The following is a 12435-nucleotide window of genomic DNA, read 5'->3' as shown; positions in this document are numbered from 1 at the left end:
GAGGCGGAATGAGTTATACAAGAGTATTGGCACGCGGAGGAAAATTATGATACACTTATAATTCTTAAAAGCGCAATGGTGACTATACGTACCGCCTGTCGATGTCGATTACGTACCGTTAACAGAAGGACACGATGGGGCAATTCCTTGGAGTCTTAAACAAATGGATACTCCCCCGCCCCCGCCGCGCCATCGCCCAGTTTCAGAAAAGCGTCTCACACCATCCTCGGGTTTCTTACTCTGATTTACAACTTCCGTCTCAGTCTCATCAGTATCTGATTTATGTATTTTGACCCCCCCCCCCCCCCCATATACTGAGATTTTTTTTAAAAAAAATGCTTGCATATCTAAGGAACCCTATAAATCCGAAGTTGATATTCACCCTAAAAATAAATTAGGATAAAATCAACAGTGGTTTGAGTTTTTGGTAACAAAAGTTGAATGTGATTTGAAAATATCCAATTTATTTGTTTCTGAATTCTCAGCTGTAACAAGATCTTATTACTCATTCAGGATACTGACTACGCTACGGACTGCACGACCGGGTTCGGTTCCCGGCATGGTGGGTTCTTTTATCTTCGCCACGAGTCCAGCCTGGCTCTGGGACCCACTCATCCGCCCATCCAGTAGGTTTAGGGACTTTTTACTCTGGAGTAAAGCGACCGTGGAGTGAATCTGACTGCTCATTTCTCTCCAGAGCGGAGGATAAGAATGCGTGGAGCTATACCTCCATCCCCGACTCCTGTGCATGGTGTGGTGCATAGTTAAGCACCAGGGACAGTTTTAATTCTATTGTCGATCCAGTTTCATCCAGAATTTTTCGATTCCATCAATATATTCTGTCTGTCGCGGTTGCTGTTCGTGTTTCGGGAACAGTATATTTTCTCCTTGTATGTTAGCTGTGTTGTAGATGGCAAATTGAAGAGTGAGTGAGTCTGATATCAGCGGTATTGAAACTTGGGCTCTTTCAACCAGAGAGAGAGACAGTCCAATGTTTTACATCTCATCTGATCTGCAATGTATGGCTGTACATAGAACTGATACATAGATTAAATAGATAGATTAGATAAATAAAGTAGAATAGTGACTGAGTGAGTGTGTCTTCAACGCCATTTAATTTGGTTGTTGGACCGTGTGGCCTAACGGATAAGGCGTCGGACTTCGGATCCGAAGATTGCAGGTTCGAATCCTGTCACGGTCGTATTTTTTTTATTATTAATATTGTTTGTTGCTACAGTATTTATTTCTAAATATGAAATATAAAGAACAAAATAACTGATACACACATTGTGAATATAAATTTGGACCGAATGATCACACGATGTGTTTTTGAAACTAATTTGAACTTAATTTTCTACACTGGATAGTAGCCTAACCCACATTTACAGTTTCAAATTTTTTTTACGAAGAGAAACATGAACTGATAAGTGATTTAATTTAAATATGTGATTACACCGGCATAAATCTGTTGTTTGAACCAGGTACAGCAGTTTAATTTTTTCTGCTACAGTTGTAACGGTTGTGCAGCCATGACTCAGTTGACAGAGTCTCGTTTGTGAAAATAGTTTGCATTTTGAGAAACTGAGGTTGACATTAGGAGGTTATAGCAGGAGAGACAGTAAGAAATTATCTGACTTGTCGTGAAAAAGAGGTGCCTTAGGTCTATTTGTGTTGCAAAATAAGTTTATTTCCGTACGTAAACAAACTATTAGAAACGCTGTAATCCAACGTGTGTGAGTGGAAGAAGGAGCCATGTTTCTACCCTGCATTTTGGTGATACCTGTAAGACAGTGTATTGTCGCGCCTGAGTGTTAGTTACGAATTAATGGTACACTGATAACTTGAAAAAGCAGACCATAATTTTAGATGTGACAACTCGTGTGTAAAATGCTGTTTATATTTAAACATATAAAGTGCAAAAGAGAGAGATCAAGAGGCGTCTGGCCAGCCAAGGCCGACTGGAAGTCAATTAATTTTGCCCAGCTTACTAGACTGAATATCGGTTTGAACATATTTCATATTAGAAATTCCTAATTAGGATCTCGTATTTTGATAATATACCTTTATACCAGCCTCCTATCCAATGGGTACCGGGGTCCTTTCCCGGGGGTAAAGCCGGCCGGGGCGTGACGCTGACCACTCACCCCCATCTAGTGCCGAGGTCAAGAAAGAGAGGAGCTATATCTCCGCTCCCCCTAAACGACCTACATGGCGTATAGAGGGACTGCTTTACTTTCCTTACTTTTATATTGCAGAGCCTCAGCGGTTTCTGAAGTGCGATTATTAAAATTTGTTACTCTTTACCGTTTAATTTGAAAATTCAGTCAACTAAGAGTGACGTGCTGATCCATCGTCTGACATCGTAGAAAGAAGTTAAGACGTAAGATGAAGTAACTTCCACGTCTTGAAAACATAGACCAAAATGGAGTAAATGGCACTTGTGAGGCAAGGGGGGGGAGTTATTCTGACATTAGAAAACCACAGGAAACCTCAGGTTAGTACCTTGAAGCGCTGAGCTTATCTAAATAATATAATAACAGTTGGGCTCGTACCTTTCAGAAAACACCTCATCTCCGTTACAAAGATCAGTCGGTTAATGTGTAAGGATATAATTGGTGTTTGTAATGAGACCAGAAAAGAACACGCAAGTACAATCTCTAGGCTTAATGAAGAGTTGTTGAACATTGAAGCAGTACGTATGCTGTAATTGTCATTGTGCTGCTAAGAATTGGCAGGCCTGTGCTTTCTAGAAACACTGGATGAGCACAGAAGAACTTTAAACTTTCAAAATGATACAGTAAACAAATGAGGCGTATTTAGAACTTCGCACTTACATGTGGTAGAAGAACTCTCAACGTTTTGTACACACCTCACAGAGAGTTAATACGTGCTCCGCGATTCACACGACAGACGCCGAGACGAGACGTAATTCCAACTCGTCCCAAACTTTGTGCGGTGTTCCTAGTGATGGGAGCTGTGGCAGTTGTGATTCGAATTTCTTATACCAGGCGTGGTCTGCATTCCTATTTCATATCCAGGGTGCCGCGAGTTCGATTTTAGACTTGTGGGCGTCTGTCCTGAGTGCTGAGTGACTTTTTTGTGGTTAGTTAGTTCCTTCAGTCTACTTTTAAATATGGTAGTCCACATTCTTTGACATTATTTTTAATTCTTCCAGTGTCATGCTGATTAAACTGTGTAGTTGAGGAAGCATCGTTAAGAAAACTAAGGACTACCATTTTGATTGGTACGACTAATGCATTTCAAACGAGTTGGTTTACAGTTTTAATATGCATGCGTGCAGCGGAACAGAGTTTTGCGTGGTAGGAAGTTTTAACTGTTAAGGATATCTGGGGTTATTCCGTTAGCTGGTATTACAATTGGCATGTTGTTGCGTTTATTATGTTATGCATATGTCCGTGATGGCCTCCGTTTGTGTATAAGGTTATCCAGTTTCTTTTCTAGCGTCCCATAATTGTGCAGCTCGTAAGCAATAACAGTTTCAAGGTCCGAAAACCCGACTTCACTATTTCCTTCGTCGGTTTTCCATACGTAACTGCGTAGAAGAAGAATTGAACGTTACGCAGACGCACGAAGATTTGATATTGAAATGTGAAATATTTAATGATGCTGCCTTAGCTTTAGAATTTGTTTAGCATCGAATAAAATGAGAATGTAATTACGTATCCTTGGGGGGGGGGGGTGACTTCACATACATTGGCCTGGAATAAACCTTGTGTTCCACGTCCATTTGAATTAAAATTCAACCGAATCAGTAGAACGGCGGGGGGGGGGGGGGGGGGAGTAAGGAAATATGTTCTGTCCAAACTGTAAACATCGTGTAGGATTTGAAGTTCTCGCTTCGGTGTGTGTGACGATGGCTGTCCTCTGGGTTTTAGTGTAGTCTGGTAAAGTCTGCCGCTGTTTCAGAGGCAATAAACACCTCTGGAATTCTACAGCGTCGGTAAATTTCTACCAGACTACACGGCGCTACAACACAGAAGACAGGGATCTTCATAAACATTTCGCAGTCGCAATACTTTATAGCTTTCTCTCACGATCTATGACCGCAGTGTTTTTAGTTTGCCTTCTACGTGCTGTTTGGTTCCAGGCATTGTACTATAAGAAATTCGCGTCATGTAATTCGACTGGATAGACGGTGTAAAAGTACGGAAACATTCAACCGGGAGTACACCAGTTCCCAGCCGACATGCGAATCGGACATCTCCTGAATACAAATTAGAATGCCTAGCGCCTGAGCTTATCTGCGCAATATAAATCTTAAAACAGCCAGTCACGCCTGCCATAAAGCGTAGAGGCTCTGCTAATAGTTCGGTAGACTATTTGTGCGTTCGCTTTGTTCACTGATGTTACAATCAACAATGGAAAATCTATATTGAAATTGAATCTATTTGCTTTTTGCGTAAATAATTGGTCTCGTATATTCATTTATTACAGATACAAATATCTGTCAGTGGACTCTATACAGACCTGTATGTTTAAGGAAGCGTCGTGAAGTGGAATGTCATTGTTTTGACAGATTTGTCCTGCTTAATATTCGCTGTCATCCTGACAGAACAGAAGAGCATCGTGGGACATTTCTGAACACGTACATTTTGCTAGAAGTGTCATCGCAGACGTAAAATTATTTTTTCGTGTAAAAAACAAAAACCAACTGATGGAGGACAACCGTGGTTGTTTTCTCTGCAACCCTTGTACGAACATCTTGATAATGTTGTACAACCTATGCACGTTTTCCATATCCGAAACTACTCAGCTGACTGATTAAGTATGGTATATGACTTCTAGCCTAATGGTGTGTTTCTTTCACGTTTCTCGACCAAAATTTTTTGTATTTTTCATTTCCCACTATGCATCTTATGTGTTCCGTCCATGTCACATTCTTTGATTTAATCAGCCACTATAACATTGTTAGAAAAAGAGTACGGATAATGTAGATTTATGAAGAGAGCTGTCTTCTGGGTTGTTGCGCCGTGAGGAAGTTTACCGGCGTTTCAGAGGCGTTTGCTGTCTCCATCATCAAGACGATTTCCAGACGCCATCTTCATACTTTCCGCCTTGAGAACCTCAATTCTCACTATGTATATGAAAGAGCGTCATACTTCGTTTTCTGAGGCCCAAATATTCTCCCCACTTCGTCTTAAAACATACAAACTCTAGCTGCAGCTGGACATGTGTGTGTGTTTATTGTGTAGTATTGAGTCGTATGGCCGTCTCGTTCCGATTGCTCCACTGTGTGGCGCGCACTGTACTGGGGCTTTATCGATTAGAAAGCCGGGGATGGTGCAGCGACCTCTTCTGGTCCAGAACTCAGTCTGCAAAATGATACCGTACACCACGTGTCTGTGCTACAGGAGGCAGTCGGCCAACCGGTGGGTCATCGTCCACCCAACAGGACAGGACCACAACATCAAGGTCTGTATAGAGACAGTCATAACAGTTCCGTTCCTGATTCAAGGACTCGTCGAGTTAGGTTCAAATCTGCGGGAGAACAATCTGTCTCGTATTTTTTGATTTCTTATGCCACGCATCTCGTTCAGAAGCACTTTGTTCCTTGCAGACTGGATGTATTTGGTATTTGAGATCAGTGAAACAAACTTGTCATGCCATATCTGGACATGGATTTTCATCACCATAAATTATACTTGGTTTTTTAATTTGTGATAGGAACGTTTCTTTGAATAAAAAGCAACCGATTACTTACATAGCATATTCTCTTTAAATTTGAAAGAAGTAACGTACACACCAGTGCCAACTGTGAATACAACCAAATTTATTTAGCAATTGTTTCGATTTATAAATTCTGCACCACTGCAGGAGAAATCGTGTAATCAAATCACTGAGGTTTAGGTGAGGGTTTATTATTATCAGTGTTTGTTGTTATCCGTTCCAAAACAATTCCAGAAGTACGTAGTTGTTTGTTCATCCATATTGCCCTGCTGTCTGTCTTTCGTGAGTAGCAGAGATCAAACTACGTGAGCGATTTTGTTGAAACTCGGTATAGAAGACCTACACCAAATGCTACCAAATGTTTTCCATGTTTGGTTAGTTTTCTTTCTTTAAGGATTATATTTATATGATTTGAAGCTTTTACTGCGACTAAACTCATGTCCTCGGACGATCAGTCGCCTCAGTTGGTTACACGAAGCGACCCGATCATCAGATTACTGATGGTGGCATCTGAGATGGTTCCCGTAACGTTGGTCGCTTCGTGTAACCAACTGACGCGGCTGAGTGCCCGAGAAAATTTTATTAAGGACTATATTAATTGAGGCCCAAAATTGAATTTTGCGTAGTTATTACATCTTTTGATATTTCAAAAGTGTTGGTCAACTTAATTTCCGGCATTTTGGAATATGAGAATTATGCTTTCGTTTTATTTATTTCAAAGAATTTAACGCTTACGTTACTTGAGAACTTTAATTCATTTTGATCTTATGTCGTGAAGTATTCAATCGAAGGAGGAAAATCCAAAATTAATCGTATCCATAAATACGCATCTTACAAAATATTTGTATACCCTTCACTAGTTTTTGGAAAATTTATATTGCATTGTGCTCCATAGAAATCGGTGTCGAATCTTCTGCTATCGCCCTGCCATCTAACAATGTCCATTCGTTTAACAGCGCATTAATTATACTTAGCAGACATATTTCATTAACCATTTCTTCTAATGCTACATTCTTCAACAAAATTAGATTATTTTAAACCAGCATTGATGAAACTTCAGATTCTGAAATGTTGCACCGTGTGTCTCATAGAAATTTAACCCAGCGTTTCAGAGGTGCTTAAAGCCGTAATCATCAGGACGCCCTGATGAGGGATGCAGCACTCACCTCTGAAACGTTTGTAAATTCCACGAAACATCTCAGAAGACATTGTTCAGACGAAGAAGTAAGATAAATGAGATAGATATGGCATGTAGCACGCAAAGGGTAAACAAGAAATGCTTACAACATTTTCGACGTGAGTCCTCAACGGGAGAGAACACTATGGAGACTTAGGTGTAGCTGGAAGGATAATATTAAAGTAACTTGTAAAGAGATAGGTTGTGAAGTGGCTTATTACAGGGTCCAGTAATACATATTTTGCTATGAGGTAATTAACCTTTCAGTTACATGAGAGGGGGTGGAATTTCTTGCCTGAGCTGTTGATAGCTTCTCAAGAAATTAGTTACTGGTTTGTCTGTTATTACTTAACGGTCTTAGGTATTAGGCAGGGGTCTGGGGAATTAATTTTGTTTCGTGTCTGTGCAGCACAACCTGTAATTTAAATAAATATTAAATTAAAGGGTTTATTTTGCCCCAAATCAATTTAAGGTATTAAAGAATCTTTCATAACACGTAAACAGAGATTCTTCTTTATTTGTTTCTTTGTATGTTCGTTCCTTTCAGCGTGTCGTGTCAGCAGAAATCAATTTGTGTCATGTCTCAGATTATTTTGCCCTTATCAGTGGTCAACACATGATAGCATTGCTTCTCGGATAATCGCCCTGACGATGGTTACACCGTTGCGTATCAGGGATGCCAACATGGGACAGAGTTGTACCACTGCAATTTTGGATCGACATAAATATTCTTTCAGAAAGTTTTAGGGTAGGCTTATTATGATATTTATAAGGTTAAGTCTGATTATGTTAGGTTCTCTGGATTCGATAACGTTGGTTAACGTTGAAATGTGTTGAACTAGCTTGTGTTGGAGAGGGGATGTGACAGCTTGGAAGACCTAGTAAGAGAAGGGTTGGCAATGTTAAAATTTATCTTCAATCATAGTTTGAATTTGATTTACGACAGAGGATAGTGACCAGTTGCGGACTCATGTGACGACGGTAGTGAACTTCCGACTTTTGTAAAGGCAGAACATTTCTTGATTGGCAGAAATAGTTACTAACTTCTCAAGAATAACTCTGCGTCTTGGAGTTAGTTATGTATTGTTTGGTTTTTGTTAGGCGTATTATTTGTACGTTGTGTGTGACTCAATTTATTAAAGATGGTTATCGTTTCGACGATACGCGTGGTCACTGCGATTAAACTGGTATAAAAGCCCGTCGAAATTTAACGGGGAATAAATTGGATTTGAGACTTGGTTCCCTAAATGTCGGTTTATTACGGTAACTAATTAACGCGGCTGATTGCCCGAGAAGATTTTATTGGGGGAATAAATTCTTTCGTATCTTAATCCTTCACCCCTTGCGCGTCTGAGTCTCCTCGGCCTCCCTCACCGAGTCTTTGTTTTCAGTTCACACGTCACATCACATTGTCTAAAACCAGTTACATAAATGAGGTACGACATTTTTTTATAAAGTGACTTAACAAACTCACTTTAAGTAAAACAAACAAACAAACCCACGCTTTATAAAGTGAAAATATTCAGTATTCAGCACACTGAACTCATTTAATTGAAACAATAGAAGACTAAAATAGTTGTCTAAATTTGCCCATATTATGGCCGTAACTCTTAAGGTGATCATGTACGATATCCGACAAAAGAACGTTTTATGGCAGCCGTCGTACGTGTTAGGGCAAATGCCAGGGCGATCTTCGTGACGTTACTTCAATTTAAATATGTCGTCTCTGAGACACGGTTTGAGCGCATGCAGTAAAGCTACGTTGTGAAGCAGAAATAGTCCACATTGCGCCAATTGCACAAGGGCCCAAAAGTTTATATACTTCCTTCCTCTATCTCTCTCTCTCCCAATCATCCTCCTTTCCTTCTTTGTTCCTTTCTTTGTTTCCTGATTGCCTGTGACGTCAGAATATCGACGGACTATTAAAGTGTTTAGGCAGATTAATTAATTTGATTAATTAATTTGGTCTCATATAAACTATTTGTTCATTGTTTGGAGCCTGTTACGTTGTCACGTTTCTCTTTAGTTAATTTAGCCTTCATTTTCTGCTACCTCAAGTTGTTACAGAACTTTCACATTTGACATGAAAATGGACTCTCAGTCTGGTTTACTCCGAATTCTTCTCTACAACTCTGTGACATTTTTCACATACTACATACCTGTCTAAACTCGCACTTTTAAATTTCTTGTCAAGTGAAATTCTGTGGTTGAAACGGCACTTTCGTCTCTCATAACCAGAGTTTTGAAATTAAATGCTCTAAATTTTGCAATAGATACGTAGTATGGTAATTTCTTAAATGCGTACATTAACAAGTTTACGAATGCTATATTTAGTTTTGATTTTTAAGCTGGCAACAACAAATTACGTATTCTAGAAGGGAATTTTGTAATTCTTTGTATGGTCACAGATTATAGACTTTGCATGATATATTTCTATTATGTTTAAGTTACAAGTAAGACAAAAAAAATTACAAATTTTATTGGAGAGTTGGTCCAAATCAGGGGCAAATAGCACTAAATTTCACATTTACTCATTTATAATCCTGCGATGTTTACTGTGAATATGTAAAAGTTCACAGGAATACATACACGCATCATGAATTATTTTACAGTCGTTATAGTAGAATAAGCTGTTATCTTTATTGCGTAATATCCATGTTTGTTTTAAATCTTCGATTTCTGTGTAAATAACTCGTCATAACTCCTCTTGTTACCTGTCCTGTTAAACTTGTTACGTATTTAGCCAACGCTGGCCCCAAGTACCAAGGCGGCTGGTTAAGCATATTTCTGATATACACAATGGCTGTTACGTCAGGTTTAATGGCGTAACTTTGTAACTAAGAACAGACGTTTCCGGGCCAATGCGTATTTACGTATTTTGCTTGTCACGGTCATATAACGTCCTCAAATTCATGAGAGGCAATATTGAATCACTTTGCATAGCGTCGAACGGCGGGGTTCCAAAAAAGAAATAATAAGAAGAATAGAAGAGGTTTAGAAGAAAGCGTTCGTGTCTTAATTCGAGGTACTGTCCAGGCATGTATATGGAGGTACTGAGGAACACCGCGAAAACTGTCAAGGTAGTTTTGGTCGAGATTTGGACCAGGAACCTCCCAAATACGAAGCAGTGATAATCACTCGACGGTAAATTTGGGACTACGTTTGTTATTCGACCGTGTTCGAAAATTTCTTTCCATATCGGAAAGAAATTTTCTTGTTTGATAAATTTAGAAACATCAAAATGCACTTTTCCGGGCAGCAATAAAGCTATTGAGAGGAACCTCTGGTAGGGCATGCGGATAAAAAGTGGGACAATCTGCGAGGAAAACTAATGAAGTCATACAAGTACATTTGTCTCGATAGCGTTTTTTTTTTACTTAATACGCCATCACGAAGGTTCAAGAACACGAAGGATCGGAGTGAATGGAACAAATCAGCTTCTGGTTTGTTCTGATATGTTAATTTATTGAGCGAGAAAATAAATATTACAAAACAAAATGCAGAAGCTCCGTTAGATGACAGTAAGCGCGTAGAAAACTGAGTAGGTCGACATGTGCATGTCTAATCACCTACTACTTGGCAAATTTGTTATCTAAAATTGGCTAATAATTCCTTTAAAATGTGACGAAGGTAAAATATTTTCGAAGGACGGTAAGACTATTCTAAAGGGTTCTGACAGTGGTGTATTAAAATCCATCGTCTGGTATTTTAGAATACCAGGCGATGGATAAACTCCAAAAACTCTGAAATCTAAACGACGGTAAGAAATCAAAATTGCTTTCATAAAGGAATTAACAGCAGACAAATTTAAGGGAATACTTGTACGAGTGTGAATCTTGGCCCCTCACGAGTAGGATTTGAGGTTATCTCTCTTCTGGGTTGTAGTGCCGTGTAGTCTAGCAAAAGCTTATTGATGTTTCAGAGGCCCTTGCTGCCTCCACCGCCCTGATCACGGAGGCAGCAGGGACCTCTGAAACGTTGGTAGGCTTCTACCAGACTACACGGCGCTGTAACCCAGAAGACAGCCATCGTGGCTTCACATGTTAAGTGGAGAACTGCAGTGTTTTTCTAAATGATGCACATACATTATGAACGGAATATTAACCTTGTGTGTACATCTTTGTCGTCATTAGTTAATTTATTTAATAAAAGTGATATGTTTTAACACGTCAAGCGCGGCGGAGAGCACGTAATTTTAATACATTCTACGTTAAGAGAGTCGGTGGCTAAATTAGTTACAATTCATCAGTGAATCATCTATTCTCTGTGCACTAAACATAGGTATTATAACAATGAACTGTTTCCATAGGTAATGTGGCTTCCTAGAATGGCTGATGGCAATAACGACCTTATATATATTAATATAAGGTTCTATTCATGTTTGAGCCTTGATGTCCGTACGCCGCATATTGGGCAGGGGCGCTAATCTAGGGGTCTGATGTATGATGACTCCATAAAAGAACATCTGGTTGCATAATGGGCCACAGCATTAATCGATGTGCGCTTGTCTGTGGCAGTACCCTGTTTTCGCTCAGCTTATTTATTTTTTCGTGAAGATCTTGTTATGCGAGATACGTAGGTTCATTGATGCGTTTAGAAGGTGCTTGTCGTAAACATGAGAACAGCTCTACTATCTCTCTGGAAGTCGAACCCGGAGCTTCAATACTGACACTGGACACTTTTACCTCCCATCACCACAACAGTTTTCCCCAAGATCCATCTTAATCTTGTCAGTCTTCTGAGAGGCTTTCTTCGAATAGGAATCTCGATCAAAATTATGTATGCATTTTTTGTGTCTCTAATCTTAGGTACATACCCAAACCATCGTAGCCTCCTCGGTTTAATTTTGATGGGCGACATGAAAAAACACACGTATAAACCTTTATGTCGTTATGTATTATCCTATATTGTTTACGTAACTTAGGTCCACATATTTTCTTTATTTCTTTGTTTTAAAACATTTGTAAATAACGGGCTTTCAAAGTAAGAGATTATTTTCCACAGCTGCACACAAAAATTGGGAGAATTACAGTATTTCTTGTTGTTAGGTTTTCGCAATTAAAGTTTAATATACAACTTCGGCCACATCTAATATCTAATGTTTCAGCATACTTTGCAGTTGCCTTGAAGATGGCATTTTCAATGTTTGCCGAAACATTGGACAGTTATCAACATTCGACTTGTCTCCTTCCTGAAAGCCGATATTGTACAGTACAGTAAACCATAGTCCAACGCGAGAAATATGTTCCTCGAAAGCGGCTCATTCTGTGGATCCGCGTTATACGAACTTAGTATTTTATGGGATTTAATGGAATGTGTGACTTAGGTCATGAGAGGTCAAAGAAAATAATATACTTCGATGATACTCATTTATAAACAAGCTGTGTAATTCAATTCAATTCAATTAATTTATTTACGTGTTTGCCAACAGCAAGAAGCCAATAACAGGCAAACACTGATAATATATACAATAATAGTGAAATAATAATGGATAATATTACACAAACGGATTAACTAAACTTATACATGTACAGTATTAAATATAACTGCCAAGTACAGGCAAACCCAAA

The 12435-nt window shown here is 39.2% G+C and overlaps 1 protein-coding gene and 1 non-coding gene across 6 annotated transcripts in view; both read left to right on the top strand.

Moving 5' to 3' along the window:
• Positions 1-12435, top strand: part of LOC110835253 (uncharacterized) — an 85905-nt gene that overhangs the window by 4137 nt on the left and 69333 nt on the right. For 3 of the 5 annotated variants that reach the window (XM_022075333.2, XM_022075286.2, XM_022075295.2), the window contains exon 2: positions 5214-5433. The exons of 1 other annotated variant lie outside the window; for it this stretch is intronic. In XM_022075333.2, the coding sequence (XP_021931025.2) occupies positions 5299-5433 (135 nt within the window). In that variant the 5' untranslated portion in view covers positions 5214-5298. Of the gene's footprint in view, positions 1-2940; positions 3103-5213; positions 5434-12435 lie in introns of those variants that run through there. One more of the 5 variants, XM_087350486.1, reaches the window with a different exon arrangement.
• Positions 1129-1201, top strand: TRNAR-UCG (transfer RNA arginine (anticodon UCG)). The gene has a single exon. It is a non-coding gene; the product is annotated as a tRNA-Arg (tRNA).

Source organism: Zootermopsis nevadensis, unplaced genomic scaffold (genome assembly GCF_977971745.1).
Source record: "Zootermopsis nevadensis isolate Lab colony 2312 unplaced genomic scaffold, Znev_1.0 Znev_ptg000017l, whole genome shotgun sequence".
Taxonomy (NCBI): Eukaryota; Metazoa; Arthropoda; class Insecta; order Blattodea; family Termopsidae; genus Zootermopsis; species Zootermopsis nevadensis.
This window is presented reverse-complemented; position numbering and strand designations above follow the sequence as displayed.